Consider the following 13,242-nt stretch of genomic DNA (forward strand, 5'->3'; position numbering starts at 1 on the left):
TGCAAAAACAACGTACTGTGTGATTCCAACTCTGACATTCCGGGAAAGGCAAAACTATGGAGGCAGGAAAAGATCAGTGGGGGTGGAGGAGGGCTGGACAGGTGGAGCACAGAGGATTTTGAGGGCAGTGGGACTATTCTCTGTGACACTGTAATGGTGCACGCATGCCATTATATATTTGGCTAAGCCCACAGAAAGCACCCTGCCAAGAGGGACCCTGATGTAAACTCTGGATGATGACGTCGTGTCCGTGTGGGTTCATCAGTGGCAGCAAAGGTACCATCTGGTGGGGATTTTGATAGTGGAGGAGGCTGTTCACAGGTGGGGACACGAGGTGTATGGGAACCTCTGCACTTTCCACTGAAGTTTGCCATGAACCTAAAACTGATCTAAAAAATAGAGTCTGTTTCAAAAAGAATAAGGAGTAAATTACAAAAAATATCCATGCTGTTCCTTAAAAAATACAGTTCTCTGGTGAAATTCTCCATCTTATCCCCGTTTTTTTCTTGAACATAGTAATTACAGATATTTAAAAAATGTGTATGATAATTCCAATGATTTGGAAATCTGGGCTCTTTTTATATGATTGGGTTATTCTTTTTTTTTTTTTAAAGCTTTTATTTATTTCTTTGAGAGCAGGAAAGATGGAGGGAGGAGGGGCAGAGAGAGAGGGAGAGAGAGAATCCCAAGCACGCTCTGTGCAGTCAGTGCAGAGCCCGAGGTAGGGCTCGATCCCACAGACCGTGAGCCGAAGTCAGGACTCCGTCACTTAACTGATGTAGCTGCCCCCTGTGATTAGCATATTCTGGAGGCCTTTATACTGGGTTGAATAGCCACCCCCAACCCCATTCACACCCACTGGCCACACACCATGTGATCTTATTTGGAAGTAAGGTTCCTGCAGATATAATTAGTTAGAGATTGTTCTGAGATCATACGGGATTATGGTAGACCCTAAATCCTATGTGAGTGCCCTGATGAGGGACAGAAAAGGACACAGAAACAGGAAAGGAGATGTGGAGACAGACACCGAGGTGCCCGAGACAGAGGCGTCCACAGTGGTGGATGACAGGAGGCCGTTAGGAGCTGGAAGAGAGGAGAAAGGATCCCTCCTGGAGCCTGCAGCGAGCACAGGCCCCCGACATACCGAGTTTTGACATCTGGCCTCCAGAACGGGGAGGGGCTACGTTTCTGTCTTTTTAAGCCACCAAGATCACGACAGTCATTACAGCACCCACAGCAAACAATAGTCTTCCTGTTTAGTGAACTTGGCCTGAATGACTGAAGTTGCCTTAGAGATATTGTCCGGGTTCGGAGTGATGCTGGTCTCATGGAATGGGGCCACCTGTCCTGAATGGCAGCGGGGAGATGGCACCTGGATCCACCGGGTCCTGAGGACAAGCAAAGCCGGTTGGAGGAGCAGGAGGCCCTCTGCCTCCAGGGTGCCCCCACTCTGTTCGGGGTCCCCGTGGAGAACCTGGGTTGTTTAAGAAGGCCCTATCTTTTTGGAGGGTCTAAACCCCAGTGTTGGTCGCAGTAGCACCATGGACCCACTGGAAACCCTGCTTTGCCGCTTTACTACTTTTTGTTTGCTTTTTGCTCTCACGGTGCATTGTGGTGAAAGTCAGTGTCGCGCCCTGGGCTCACGTCCGTGGTCCTCGCCCTCTTCCTGCATCCTGGCCTTTCACGTCCTGCACGCGTCCTCTGACTCAGCTCCAATTTCTCTCTCCCCAGCCCTGTGACACTGCTAGAAAGCTCCACTATTCTCTCAGCTTCTTAGAGCGGGTCTCTGCCTTCCTAGCTTTCAGCCAGCCAGGAGTTGGAAAGTGTCCAAAGGTCAAGAACAGAGTGCGGGAAGACACAGTTCTCTCTAGGGGCCTTAGCATCTCTCGTCCTGGCTGATCGATCGATTGACCCACCTTATCTATCTTCTATCTATCTGTCATCTATCAGCTATCTGATCTCTCATACATCTATTTTTTCTTTCTCTCTCATCTCTTTCCTTATTTATATTAAACAATTTTTTAAATGTTTACTTTTGAGAAAGAGAGAGAGAGAGGCGGGCAGAGAGAATGGGAGAGAGAGAATCCCAAGCAGGCTCTGAGCTGTCAGCACAGAGCCTGATGTGGGGCTTGAATTCATGAACTGTGAGATTGTGACCTGAGTAGAAGCTGGACGCTTACCCAATTGAGCCACCCAGGCGCCCCTCCTTATTTGTATTGAAGCTGAATTTGTAGTTGTTCTGGGTAAGAGTCTTGTCCCGACAGGAGCAGTTGTGTTACGGATAGAGGGGTAAGAGACGTACTTGTATGTACAGAAGTGTGGTCTACTTCACGTCTGGAGGAGGGGAGAACTAGTAATTCGCCTTCGCGGGGAGATCGCCTGACACCCAGACACCCAGGGAAGCGATGTGGAAACCTCTCCACCAGGTGTTCCAAGCTGGCTGTCCCTGTTGGGGCGATGAGAACAAACTGTCAGAAATGATCACGGCGGAAACAATACAAAGACACCCACCAGGAGTGCGCGTGGCCTCAAACTCCTCCGCATCCTTGCCGACGACTGTTGTTTTCTGGGTTTTTGTGGTTGTTGTCTGATGCTAGCTGTTCTGACAGACGTGAGGTGGTATCTTGTTTGGATTTGCACGTCCCTGATGAGGAGGGATGTTGAGTATCTTTTCATGTGTCTGTTGGCCATCTGTGCATTGTCTTTGGAGAAATGTCTATTCAAGTCCTTTGCCTGTTTTTTTTAATGTTTATTTTTGAGAGAGAGAGAGACAGAGACAGAGAGAGAGAGAACAGTGGGGGAGGGGCAGAGAGAGGGAGACCAGAGAATCCGAAGCAGGCTCTGAGCTGTCAGCACAGAGCCCAAGGTGGGGCCTGAACTCACGAACCATGAGATCCAAAGCCGGACGCTCCACCGACTGAGCCCCCCCCATTTTAAGAATCAGATTTTGCCCAGTTTAAGAATCAGATTGTTATTTAAGAGATTTCACGCAGAAGTTTCGTATTTTAAGCAGATTAAAATGGGATCGAGGCAGAGACGGCCGTGTAGCACTTGAAAGCGTGTCTGTTAGAGTTTCACTAGCGCAGATCTGAAGTGAAGCCAGCCGTCGTGGGCAGCCCCGAGCTCCGCACGCTCACGGGCCAGGAGGCGAACGTACCAGGACCCTCGTGGACGTGGCGAGGGGGGCACGGCCCTGTGAGGCCTGTGAGGTGGCAGCTGCTGGGAAGAGAGCTGAACGGAGCCAGTAAGCTGAGCTGGGGCAGGACACCCGTTTCGGCCAAACCTAGGGCCGGGCGGGCTGGGCGGGCCAGGGGCAGCTCCTTCCTACTGCAGCCAGACCACCGGGATCAAGTTCTTTGGGATGAAATGAACACCCCCTGTGCCAGAGAGATGACCAGTCGAGGGGGAGTCAGGGAAGCCTGGGGCTGGGGGTCCGGCACCCCAGCCCGTCACCGCAGCTGCTGTCCGTTAGGGCCTTGACGCGTATCGGACACATGCTGTCTCTGGGCAGCACTGGGGGACCCACTTCAGAGACGAGGAAATCCAAGCTAAGGAGCGTCCCACGGGCCGCGTGGCTCACAGGTGGCCAAGCCGGGCGCAAGTCTTGGCGTGCCAGGGCCCGTGTTTCTGCCACCCCCCACGTCGCGGCCCCCTGGATGCTCCTTTTCTGTGTGGCCTCATCCTTTGTAATGTAGAACAGTTAGGAATATCCGGCCTGTCGGATAGACATTTTCTAAAATACATCAGGCCATTTTTTTGGTTGTTGCTTCCTAAGAGTATATGGAAGTTAGCAAAATACCTAAAGAACAGTTTTGCTCTTTTTTTCAAATACTCAAATAGATTTTGTGACCTGAATATCAGTTTTGGGCCCTGCACTAGAATTTAATGAAATCCTGAGGACTTGACTTTGCCCCGTGAACCACGCACCGTACCCGGTTCCTCTGATGGAAAATATCGGATGCCACTTATTAGCGTCCCGTGTCCTTTTTTACATCATCTGAGACTTCTCACTGATGCCGATTTTGCTTATCGTTTGCATGGCGCAAACTCCAGCTGTGGGTTTGGAAATAAAATCACTGATCGTTTTTCCTATGTGTCTGTCAGGATTCTTTGGGTCGCGCAAGATACGAGCCCGCGTCCAGGGAGCTTCAGCAGAGACTTTGGTGGTCCTGTAGAAGGGGATGTCTAGCGGCCACTGCCGTATGGCGTGTCTGAGCACACGGGCAGGGTCCCAGCCTGCCCGCAAGTGCCCCTCACGGTGCCCGTCATCTTCTAGGACAGCGATGGCTGCACCGAGACAGATGGGTCTCACCCCTCAGTGAGGGGGACTCTCTTCCCGTCAGGGGCCTGCTCTGTCCAGATGAGTGTTCGGCTTCCCTACGTAGTGTGGCTGAGACGATGCGCCTTTCCTAGGGCAGCATTCTAGGAGGTGAGCCCCTACCTTATAGGAGGGGCCGGGGCAATTCTGAAATGGACGGTGAGGAGCATGAGAAGCTGGTCCGCCTCTGGTCCCGTCAGGAGACGGTCTCTCCCTGGAATGAGATTGTTTTCTCAGAAGAGGCTAGTTTCCTGGGACTCAGTTGGCTGCGATGCCATCTGATGGGAGACGGGCCCCTGTAATCGTCCTTTCCGCCTTGTGGGGCCGTGCCTGTGGGCGGGGGGCAGAGCCCACGATGGACCGTCTTGCGGGGCTCACAGACGAGGGCAGGATTGGTCTCCTTCGAGAAGGTGCTAAACAGGTAACACACCAACTACCCGTGTTTATTTGATACCCATTTAACTAACATTTGTTACATTAAAAGCTAGGCCACTGGAACACTAAGTGGGAGTAAGGCCCCGAATAGAAGCGTGCAGCCCCTGACCAAGTACGTCAGGGACTCTCAGCTGAGATTTACACACTCATTGACCTGTGTTGCTGGTCCTTGGCTGTGTTCCTGATACACCAGCTGTGTGGGCACAGAGGGTTTTTTTAGTGCCCAGGCCCTTCCCAGGATAGTATTTTCTCCAATGTTTGTAAGAAACGTAAAGACAGCTTTCCGGGTGGGGAAAACAGAGAGGTAGACCAGCTGGCCAAAGGTCACACGGCCTCCGTGGTGAGCTGTGGTTTGACCGCAGTCCTCCGGATCCTGAGGTCGAGGGCCACGGCCACACGGCCCCTCCTCTTGGCGATTCGTGCCAGGTTACAGCCCGTGGCCGTGCCAGGCATGTGTTATTTATATTTGGACACATGCTGTGCGAAAAGACGGACACCCTGCAATTATCTGGTTGTTAGACGCAGCGCACATCTGTGGTAATAACTATAAATAAGACGTAACTTGCCGACTGGGCTGGCTCCTCTTTTAGGAGGACAGTTCCTGCTAAATTAACCTCAGGATGAGACCAGAGAAAGCTCGAATCGTTTCTGGAACAAACACAAAACAAAACAAATCCACACACCCAAAAAGCCACAGGGGCTGCCTGCCTTTCCTCCAGGACCAGAAGCGCTCAGGTGCCCTGGGGACAAAAGGCAAATGCCTGCTGGCAGTCTGGCCGTCATCAGACTCCTCTGGAGGTGGCAGTCTATGATCCAGGGAACCTGTGGTTCCACGGGATCGAAGAGAAGTCTGAGAGTTTACGCATAAAAGTTAAATGCGTCGGGAGAGCCAGCCACGTGGATTGCCGGCCCGGCCCTCTTTTCCTGGGGTTCTCCCCAAATTGTCACACCCATGCCCGGGGAGAGACAGGTGTGCTTTGCAGACAGGGCAGGCACCGTGCACTTTGGGATTTTGATTTTTTTCCGACTCAAAGAATTTTCCCTTTTAGATCAGGCTGATGACTTATGGTGCAGGTATTAGTTCGGGGCGAGGCAGTCCCTGTGGCTATATATAGCGCCTCCCAGGCCATAAATGGGAGGGAGGGCTGGGCACTTGGAGGCGAAGTAGCTGTGCCTTCCTCAGCCAGAGCCGCGTCGTGGGCGAGCCAGGCCGGCCGGGCATCTCTCCTTTCTCTCTGGGTGAGTGAGTCCCCTTTTCTTCTTTCCTTCTCTAACCCGGGGCTTTGGAAGAAGGAATACCGACGCATGCCGAGCCGGTAGCGGTCAGGTGTCCGAGGTGGACCTATTCGGGGGAGGGCGCTCCGTTGGACAGACAAGACGGCCGACGACTCGGTCTGCGTCTGTCCTTCCCGGACTAGACTTTATGCTTCCAGTGCTTCCCGAGGTCACGGTCGCGAGTGTTATCGGGTGCGACCCGCTCGGGGCACCTGCCGGCTGACCCGAGCTCTGTGGCGTTTCTCACTGGGGCCCGGAGCCCGTGCCCTTTCTCCAGAGTCTGAGCCCTGAAGGAGTCTGTGGGGGCAGTGCAGATTGAGAAGGTGTGGAATAAAAGGTATTTTCTGGAGAGAAGGAGGAAGCAGGGACATTAGTGTGGTCTTGGACCCTGGTGTCTGGGGGAGGGGAAGAAGGCTCACTGCCAGCTCCCCGCACTGCCTTCTCCGTGCTCTGTGATGAGCGACAGTCCTGCAGAGTCTCTGGGCTCGGTGCCCTCGGCGGAGCCGGCGTGCTCCCTTCCGCCCTTGGAGGTGCGTCCACGAGGAAGGCGCTGGGGTGGGGGCCTGTGCACAGAAGGGTCACTTTCCCACCTCCTGGGTCTCAGCTCTTGCTTCCCGGACACAAGTGACACAGGCATCCAAGAGCGAGTGGAAGAAAGATAATCGAAGTTTTAAGTAAACCAGGTCTGGGTCACATTTGCAGCGAATTTACCGGAAACTAACGCTGAACGGGGGACCTTCACCCACACAAAACCCAGAGACTCTGTGCGTAAAAGTTCACAGCACTGGAATATTTCCGGAGCTGTTGGTTTGTTTCTAGTTCTCTGAACTTGTGAAGAAATGGCAACCGTCTCTCGTCCAGGAAGCTGCACACGATCTCGTTGCTTGATCGAATTTGATCCTGCTTCGGCGTCAGGACACAGGGACTCGGGGTCCTTGGAAGCCGGAGAGCCCTGTGGCCGCGAGGGCAGGCCTCTGCCGTTCAGGTCACGGTTCCGAAAGATGATTCGGAGGAATGCTGGAGAAATTCAGCCGCCAGACATTAGACGTCAAACCGTATTAGATTTGTCATCGAGGCTGATTTTAAGAGTGGTTCTGTGCTCAGTTGTTTTTTGGTGCCAAGTCGTTTGGAAAAAGCTTCAGGGAAAGTAGACCTCGGTGTGAATGAGGGTGGGTACAACGTGTCTCGGGGCCTGAGGGTTGAGTTACCTGGGGGGCATCGGCCCACTGTGGGCGCCAACCAATCCTTTTCCTTCCTCTAGAAGAGCTTTCACTTGGTACGCTCATTGACTTGGACATTTTTAGCTGCACAGGCCACAGCTTCTTTTATTAAATGGAAATAAATGCATTGTGGTTGAAATGCGTCCACAAATTCAATTTCTTCTTGGTGGCAGGGAAGGCGGGTTCCAAATATCGTTGGCAGGAAGGGATTAGGTCTAAGCATGTCACAGACGCACGGTCTCCTGTACTTGAGGACAGGCTCGCATTTCACTTTGGTGTCCTCATTCCCAAACGTGTCAGAAGCGTTCCGTGAGTGGCGGGGATGGGTGTGGGCAGGTGGGCACAGAGTCACAAGTGCAAGGTGGGGACGTCGGCTCGGTCTCCGACGAGCCAGTGACCCGGGCAGATGATTTTTACCATCTGAAACTCAGTTTCCTCGCAGGGAAGGCTGAGATCCACCCAGGACAGGATGAGATCATCCGTGGCAAGTTGTGGAATCGCTCTGTGGTTTCAGATAAATGCCTTGCGACCCAAGGCTGCAGCTGCGAGCATGTGCTGAGCCTGCAGGGATCTCAGCATGCCCCGTCTGGGGCGGTCAGGGACAACGCGGAGGCACTGAGACGTGAGGTCCACTGGGCGGGGAAGAGGTCGAGTGGCCTGGACGTGGGCGTGGGCCGCGTGGTGGGTCTGGGTCACCCAGGGGGTTGGGAGAAGCCAGCACAGGCAGGAGGAGCTGAGGTCGCTGGCACAAGGCTCAGATGTAAGACGTGACATCATCCCTGGGGCAAGGGGGGGCCTCTAAGACGGCCCCGTCCTTGACATGCAGTGGTTCTGTGATTCAGGCGTGGCCGCCACGGGGCAGGGGCTCCACGTGTTTGTGGCATGAAAAGTGGACAGAAGTGAGGGTAATTGCATTTGCAGGGTCCTCGGAAGCCGCTGGTTTTGATGGCCATCTGCACAGTGTGTCGTGAAGTGAGCAGAGAGCAGATGTGGGATCAGTGCAGTGAAGTGCTCTCTTCCTGCCCTGCCCAAGGCCGTCTGGGGTCGGGAGAAACAGCGATAGCAGGTCTAGGAGTCGGAGCGAGGACCACCGGAGCCGCGTGCGCTCGATTCCGGCCCCACCTCGCTAATCAGTACAAAGTGTATATGCTCCTTGAACGGGGAGTGTTGAGGACTCCCAGACCCGCACAAGCACACGCCGAGTTAAGTCAGAACAGAAGCACGGGTCCCCTCGAGTGTGTATTACCCTCCTCTGGGTACCGGCTGCCACAGTTTAGACATGTCAAGATAGCGTATCACCTCTTATCGTCGGGGCCATTTCTGGGCTCTTCCCTTCACGGAGAAATGCAAACGCGTTTGAAGGTTGACTCAGCAGCAACGTTAGCAAGTATTGAGATGGGACGTGACCACCTGGCATCACAGCACCTGCGGGCATCGTCCTGGATCGGTGCCGTAGAACTTTCCTCCGGCCCTGCGGGTGCGGTGGGAGAAGCCCAAGACAGGAAGCTGGTTCAGAGTGGTGCAGTGTGTCCCCCGACCCCGGTCTGACTTCGGTTCGTGAGCTTTCCGCAGCACACGGGGGACTCCGGACGCAATCAGTGGAGGCCACGCGGTTGTGGGCAGGAAGCTTCTCTTGAAGATTCACCTTGCTGAACTCGCCAGAGAACCCACGGGGATGCCATCGAGGACGTTTCAGATAGTCAAGTGACAGAATGCATGTTTTTCAGATACCTTTTCCTACCCACAGCGTCCGCCTGGAGAACAGCGACAGCACGTAGCGTGACGGGGACAGCTGCCGATTTTGGTTGTTGGAGACCGCGTGCCAAATGTTCCACAGAATCCGTTCAGAACCCCGGAGTTATAGCAGCGAGAGGGTCACCTGTGGCCACGTCACCGGGCGGGGCTCAGGATTCAGACCTCGGTCTGCCCGATGTCAAACCTGCGGTCCTGGCCTCAGCGCTAGAATACCTGTGTCAGAGCTGAGGTGGGTGGAGAGGCGCCTTTTTCTCTGTGTTCCACTAGACGCCACGTTCTGTTGCGTATTTGTCATCAGATTTATGCTGAAAAAACACGTGCCCGGCCCTCAGTGGACCCGTGGAGGTTGGTTGACTGGTTGGTCTTTAAGAGGAAACATTGGTATTCGTGTGGCAAAGGGTCAGAGGTCCAGAAATAGAAGTCTGAAGCCCTTTCTGCATGATTCCGGGGGAGGCATTGCTCCCGTCCCCACCCCCAGTACAGTGGGGGTGGAGATAATCCCTAAGGATCTTCCCGAGCCCTGCGATTCTGTGACTCTGGGAGATCACAGTCTACAGGGATCACCAGCAGAGCGCCTGGAGAGTTTTGTAACACCCGCGCCAAGGTCTGAACGGTGGCGGAGGCCAGGCCGTTTCACCTCAGAGCCGCACCTGCGTGTTGACCACTCCTGGTCTCCGTTCCCGTTGTCCCCAGCACTGCCTTGCCTCTGCGTTTTCTTCTTCGAGTGGGGGGGATGAACTTACACACAAAGGACCAAAGTGGAGCTCGGATTGAGAATTCCTTCGCCCCTCGGTTTGGGGGGTTAGGGGTCACCGAGATGGAGGCATACTGCCTGTGTCACGCTTCGGAGACGGCCAAATAGCCCAGTGAGAAGTGGCGCTTTGTTCACTGTGGGTGCAGGTGGCCCCGTGGCCAGGTGCCAGCACTGCTGCAAATTCCCAGACGCCGCACCGCAGGACGAATTCTCAGGGAGTTTGACCAAGATGTGTCGCGTGCCCGCGCCCCCCTGGCTTCCCTGCTGGGCTCAGCCCTGCTCCCGCCCACCCCAGCCATGGGCATCTACAAGTACCCTGCGGGATGTGATTTTAGAAGCGTGGATCTGGACAGCGTCCTGGAGACGAATTCCCTTTCCAGGTCACTGTATGTGGTTGCAAGCTTTCCAGAGTGATTTCTTGTCCCGTCTCTTCAAGTATCCTGAGATCCTGTCTCCCCGCCTCCTACCTGCGCTCATGGGATGCCCTTCTCTCTGCCCCGTCTGCATCTGTCAGCCTATCCATCTGTCAAGGCTCTTCTCAAATGTCACCCACTTCAGGGGACCTCATTTGGCTGCCCTGTCTCCTGTTACGTGTGCCCCCTCCTAGCTTCCCAGGGCGTGTGTCCCTCATTCCGCTCTTATCTTGTATTCTAAGTATTTGTTTACTTCTCTAATCTGTGTTTTACCTATTTTTATCCTTGTCACTCACACTGCCTTTCACGTTGCCTTGGATAAACGGGGTGTTGTGGAAACATCTGGTGAGCTCACAATGAAAAGAAACCTACAACCCAATCTTCTAATTTCCAAAGAACCAAACAGAAAATGATGTCGGACCCCAGGGAACTTGATAGGTGTCTGGTCTCCCAGCCCAAAATTATTTTCACTTACATAACGTTTCTTCCATCCGTCCCTCCCCCGAAGGGGTTTGATGGACTGAAGTTGGTTTCCCCCCTTGGAACAACCCGACATGTTGGTGTAGACACTGCCCGGGCAGGACTGCACGGGGGATGGAGCTCAGCACCGTCCGCCTCCCTCCTTACTCGTAGGTACCCACCGAGATGTCACTCGCCGCAGTGCCCTTCTACCAGAAGCGCCACAAACACTTTGACCAGTCGTACCGCAACGTTCAGACGAGGTACCTTCTGGATGAATATGCTGCCAAAAAGTAAGTCGAAATTCAGCGGTTAGACTGGGAGGGGTTGGGTCGTGGGGGTCTGGCGTCCGGTCCCCTGCAACCTGGACGGGGGGAGCGTCGGGAGGGTCAGAGATGGCAGGCCGCCTGACGCCCGCGCCCAGCACCCCAGGGGAAAGCTAGTTCTCCCGGCTGCACCGGAAGCTCCAGGTTGCGCACCTGGGATCCCGGTAGATGCCGGTAGACTGGCTCTGAGCCCCTCGTGTAGATGATGAACACAGAGACTTTTTCGTAAGTGCTCCTTGACTTTGCTCTTCTCTACACATCTTCCAGAACTAGGATCCAGAAAGTCTAGGGCGCCTGGGTGGCTCAGTTGGCTGAGCGTCTGATTCTTTTTTTTTTTTTTTTTTTTAATTTTTTTTCAATGTTTATTTTTTTGAGAGAGAGAGAGAGAGAGAGAGAGAGAGAGAGAGAGAGACGAAGCATGAGTGGGGAGGGGCAGAGAGAGGGAGACACAGAATCAGAGGCAGGCTCCAGGCTCCGAGCCGTCGGCACAGAGCCCGACGCGGGGCTGGAACCAGTGAACCGCGAGAGGCCGCTTAACCACTGAGCCACCACCCCAGGTGCCCCGAGTGACTCTTGATCTCGGCTCAGGTCATGATCTCACAGGCCGTGAGTTTGAGCCCCACGTCAGGCTCTGGGCTGACAGCGCGTATCGTGCTTGGGATTCTCTCTCTCCCTCTCTCTGCCCCTCCCCGGCTCCCTCTCTTGCTCTCAAATAAAAGCAAACAACAACAACAACAACAAAACCAGTCAGCACAAGGGCGGTGGGAAGGGCCACGGGAGGAGCGTCAGAGGGAGGAAAAGCTCATGGGGGCAGAGTGAAGATCACGTGGAGGCTGATACCCATAATTTTGCCGCAATGATACGCATAGCAAAACCGTACACGTATCCGCTGCCTAGTAGACTGGCGTCCAGCCGCAGATCCGGTGGTTTCTGAAGCCGGCGACCTCGGGGACCCGCAGCACGTGCCTGTGTGCCGAGTCCGGGATTGGCCTGGGCCGGTTAGACTGCTGTGCCGAAGGATGGACAGACGCCGCGGGTGTGCCGGCCCGGCCCGGGGGCTCGTGCGTGTCGCCGACACCCTATATTTAGACGCGCCCGCGGCCCCGTGTCCTTTGCCATCCTTGCGACACACAGCCAAGCGTTCGCAGCGCTCCCGGCAGCCTCCGGGAGCCTCAGATCCCCGGAGATATATATAATCGTGGCGCTGGGCCAAGAGCGCCGTGGAAGGCGCTGGCTGGCACGGATGGAAAAGGGCAAGGGGGAGAGGCCGACTCATGCGCGCACGCGCCCCTCCGGGCACAGGCACATGCAGACGGGGACGGAGTTCCGTGTGCATGCACGCATGCGCATGTGTTAGCTGTGCGCGTGCACGCACCCGTTTGTGTGTCTGCGCGCGTGTGCGTGCTCCTTCACGCCGGTGTGCCGCCGCTGGGAAAGGTGGCGTGTCTGTGATGATAACTTTGTGTACTGTTTTTAGTTTTAGTTTTTATTATTTTTTAGCATTGTTTAAACACTTTTTAAAATGTTTATTTTTGGGGCGCCTGGGTGGCGCAGTCGGTTAAGCGTCCGACTTCAGCCAGCTCACGGTCTCGCGGTCCGTGAGTTCGAGCCCCGCGTCGGGCTCTGGGCTGATGGCTCGGAGCCTGGAGCCTGTTTCCGATTCTGTGTCTCCCTCTCTCTCTGCCCCTCCCCCGTTCATGCTCTGTCTCTCTCTGTCCCAAAAATAAATAAAAAACGTTGAAAAAAAAATTAAAAAAAAATGTTTATTTTTGAGAGAGACACAGAGCACGAGTGGGGGGAGGAGCAGAGAGAGAGAGGGAGACACAGAATCTGAAGCAGTTTCCAGGCTCCGAGCTGTCAGCACACAGCCTGACACGAGGCTCGAACCCACGAACCGTGAGATCGTGACCTGAGCCGAAGTCGGACACTACACTGACTGAGCCACCCAGATGCCCCTACCATTGTTTTTAAACATTTAATTATTTTTGACAGAGGTGAGAGAGAAAGAAAGAGAGAGAGAGCATGAGTAGGGGAGGAGCAGAGAGAGGGGAAGACAGAGGACCCAAAGCAGGCTTGGTGCTGACACACAGAGCCCCATGTGGGGCTTGATTTCAGGAACTGTGTGACATCGTGACCTGAGCCGAAGTTGGACGCTTAACCAACTGAGCCACCCAAGTGCCCCTGCTTTTAGCATGAAAACAATTATTTAAATTCAAGTTAGCTAACCTACAGCACAGTCCCGGCTTCCGGAGTAGAACCCAGTGCTCATCTCTTACATATGACA

General features: G+C 54.3%; 1 protein-coding gene across 2 annotated transcripts in view; it reads left to right on the forward strand.

Annotated features, from left to right (window-relative positions):
- The first annotated feature begins 5,881 nt into the window (after positions 1–5,881).
- The window catches only part of MYOM2 (myomesin 2), a 73,662-nt gene continuing 66,301 nt past the window's right edge, over positions 5,882–13,242 (forward strand). Inside the window, exons 1-2 of one of the 2 annotated variants that reach the window (XM_040489802.1) lie at positions 5,882–5,995; positions 10,807–10,925. In XM_040489802.1, the coding sequence (XP_040345736.1) occupies positions 10,819–10,925 (107 nt within the window). In that variant the 5' untranslated portion in view covers positions 5,882–5,995; positions 10,807–10,818. Of the gene's footprint in view, positions 5,996–9,005; positions 9,236–10,806; positions 10,926–13,242 lie in introns of those variants that run through there. The other variant, XM_040489803.1, reaches the window with a different exon arrangement.

The sequence above is a fragment of the Herpailurus yagouaroundi genome, unplaced genomic scaffold, assembly GCF_014898765.1.
Source record: "Herpailurus yagouaroundi ecotype Mexico unplaced genomic scaffold, PumYag 181, whole genome shotgun sequence".
NCBI classification, from domain to species: Eukaryota; Metazoa; Chordata; class Mammalia; order Carnivora; family Felidae; genus Herpailurus; species Herpailurus yagouaroundi.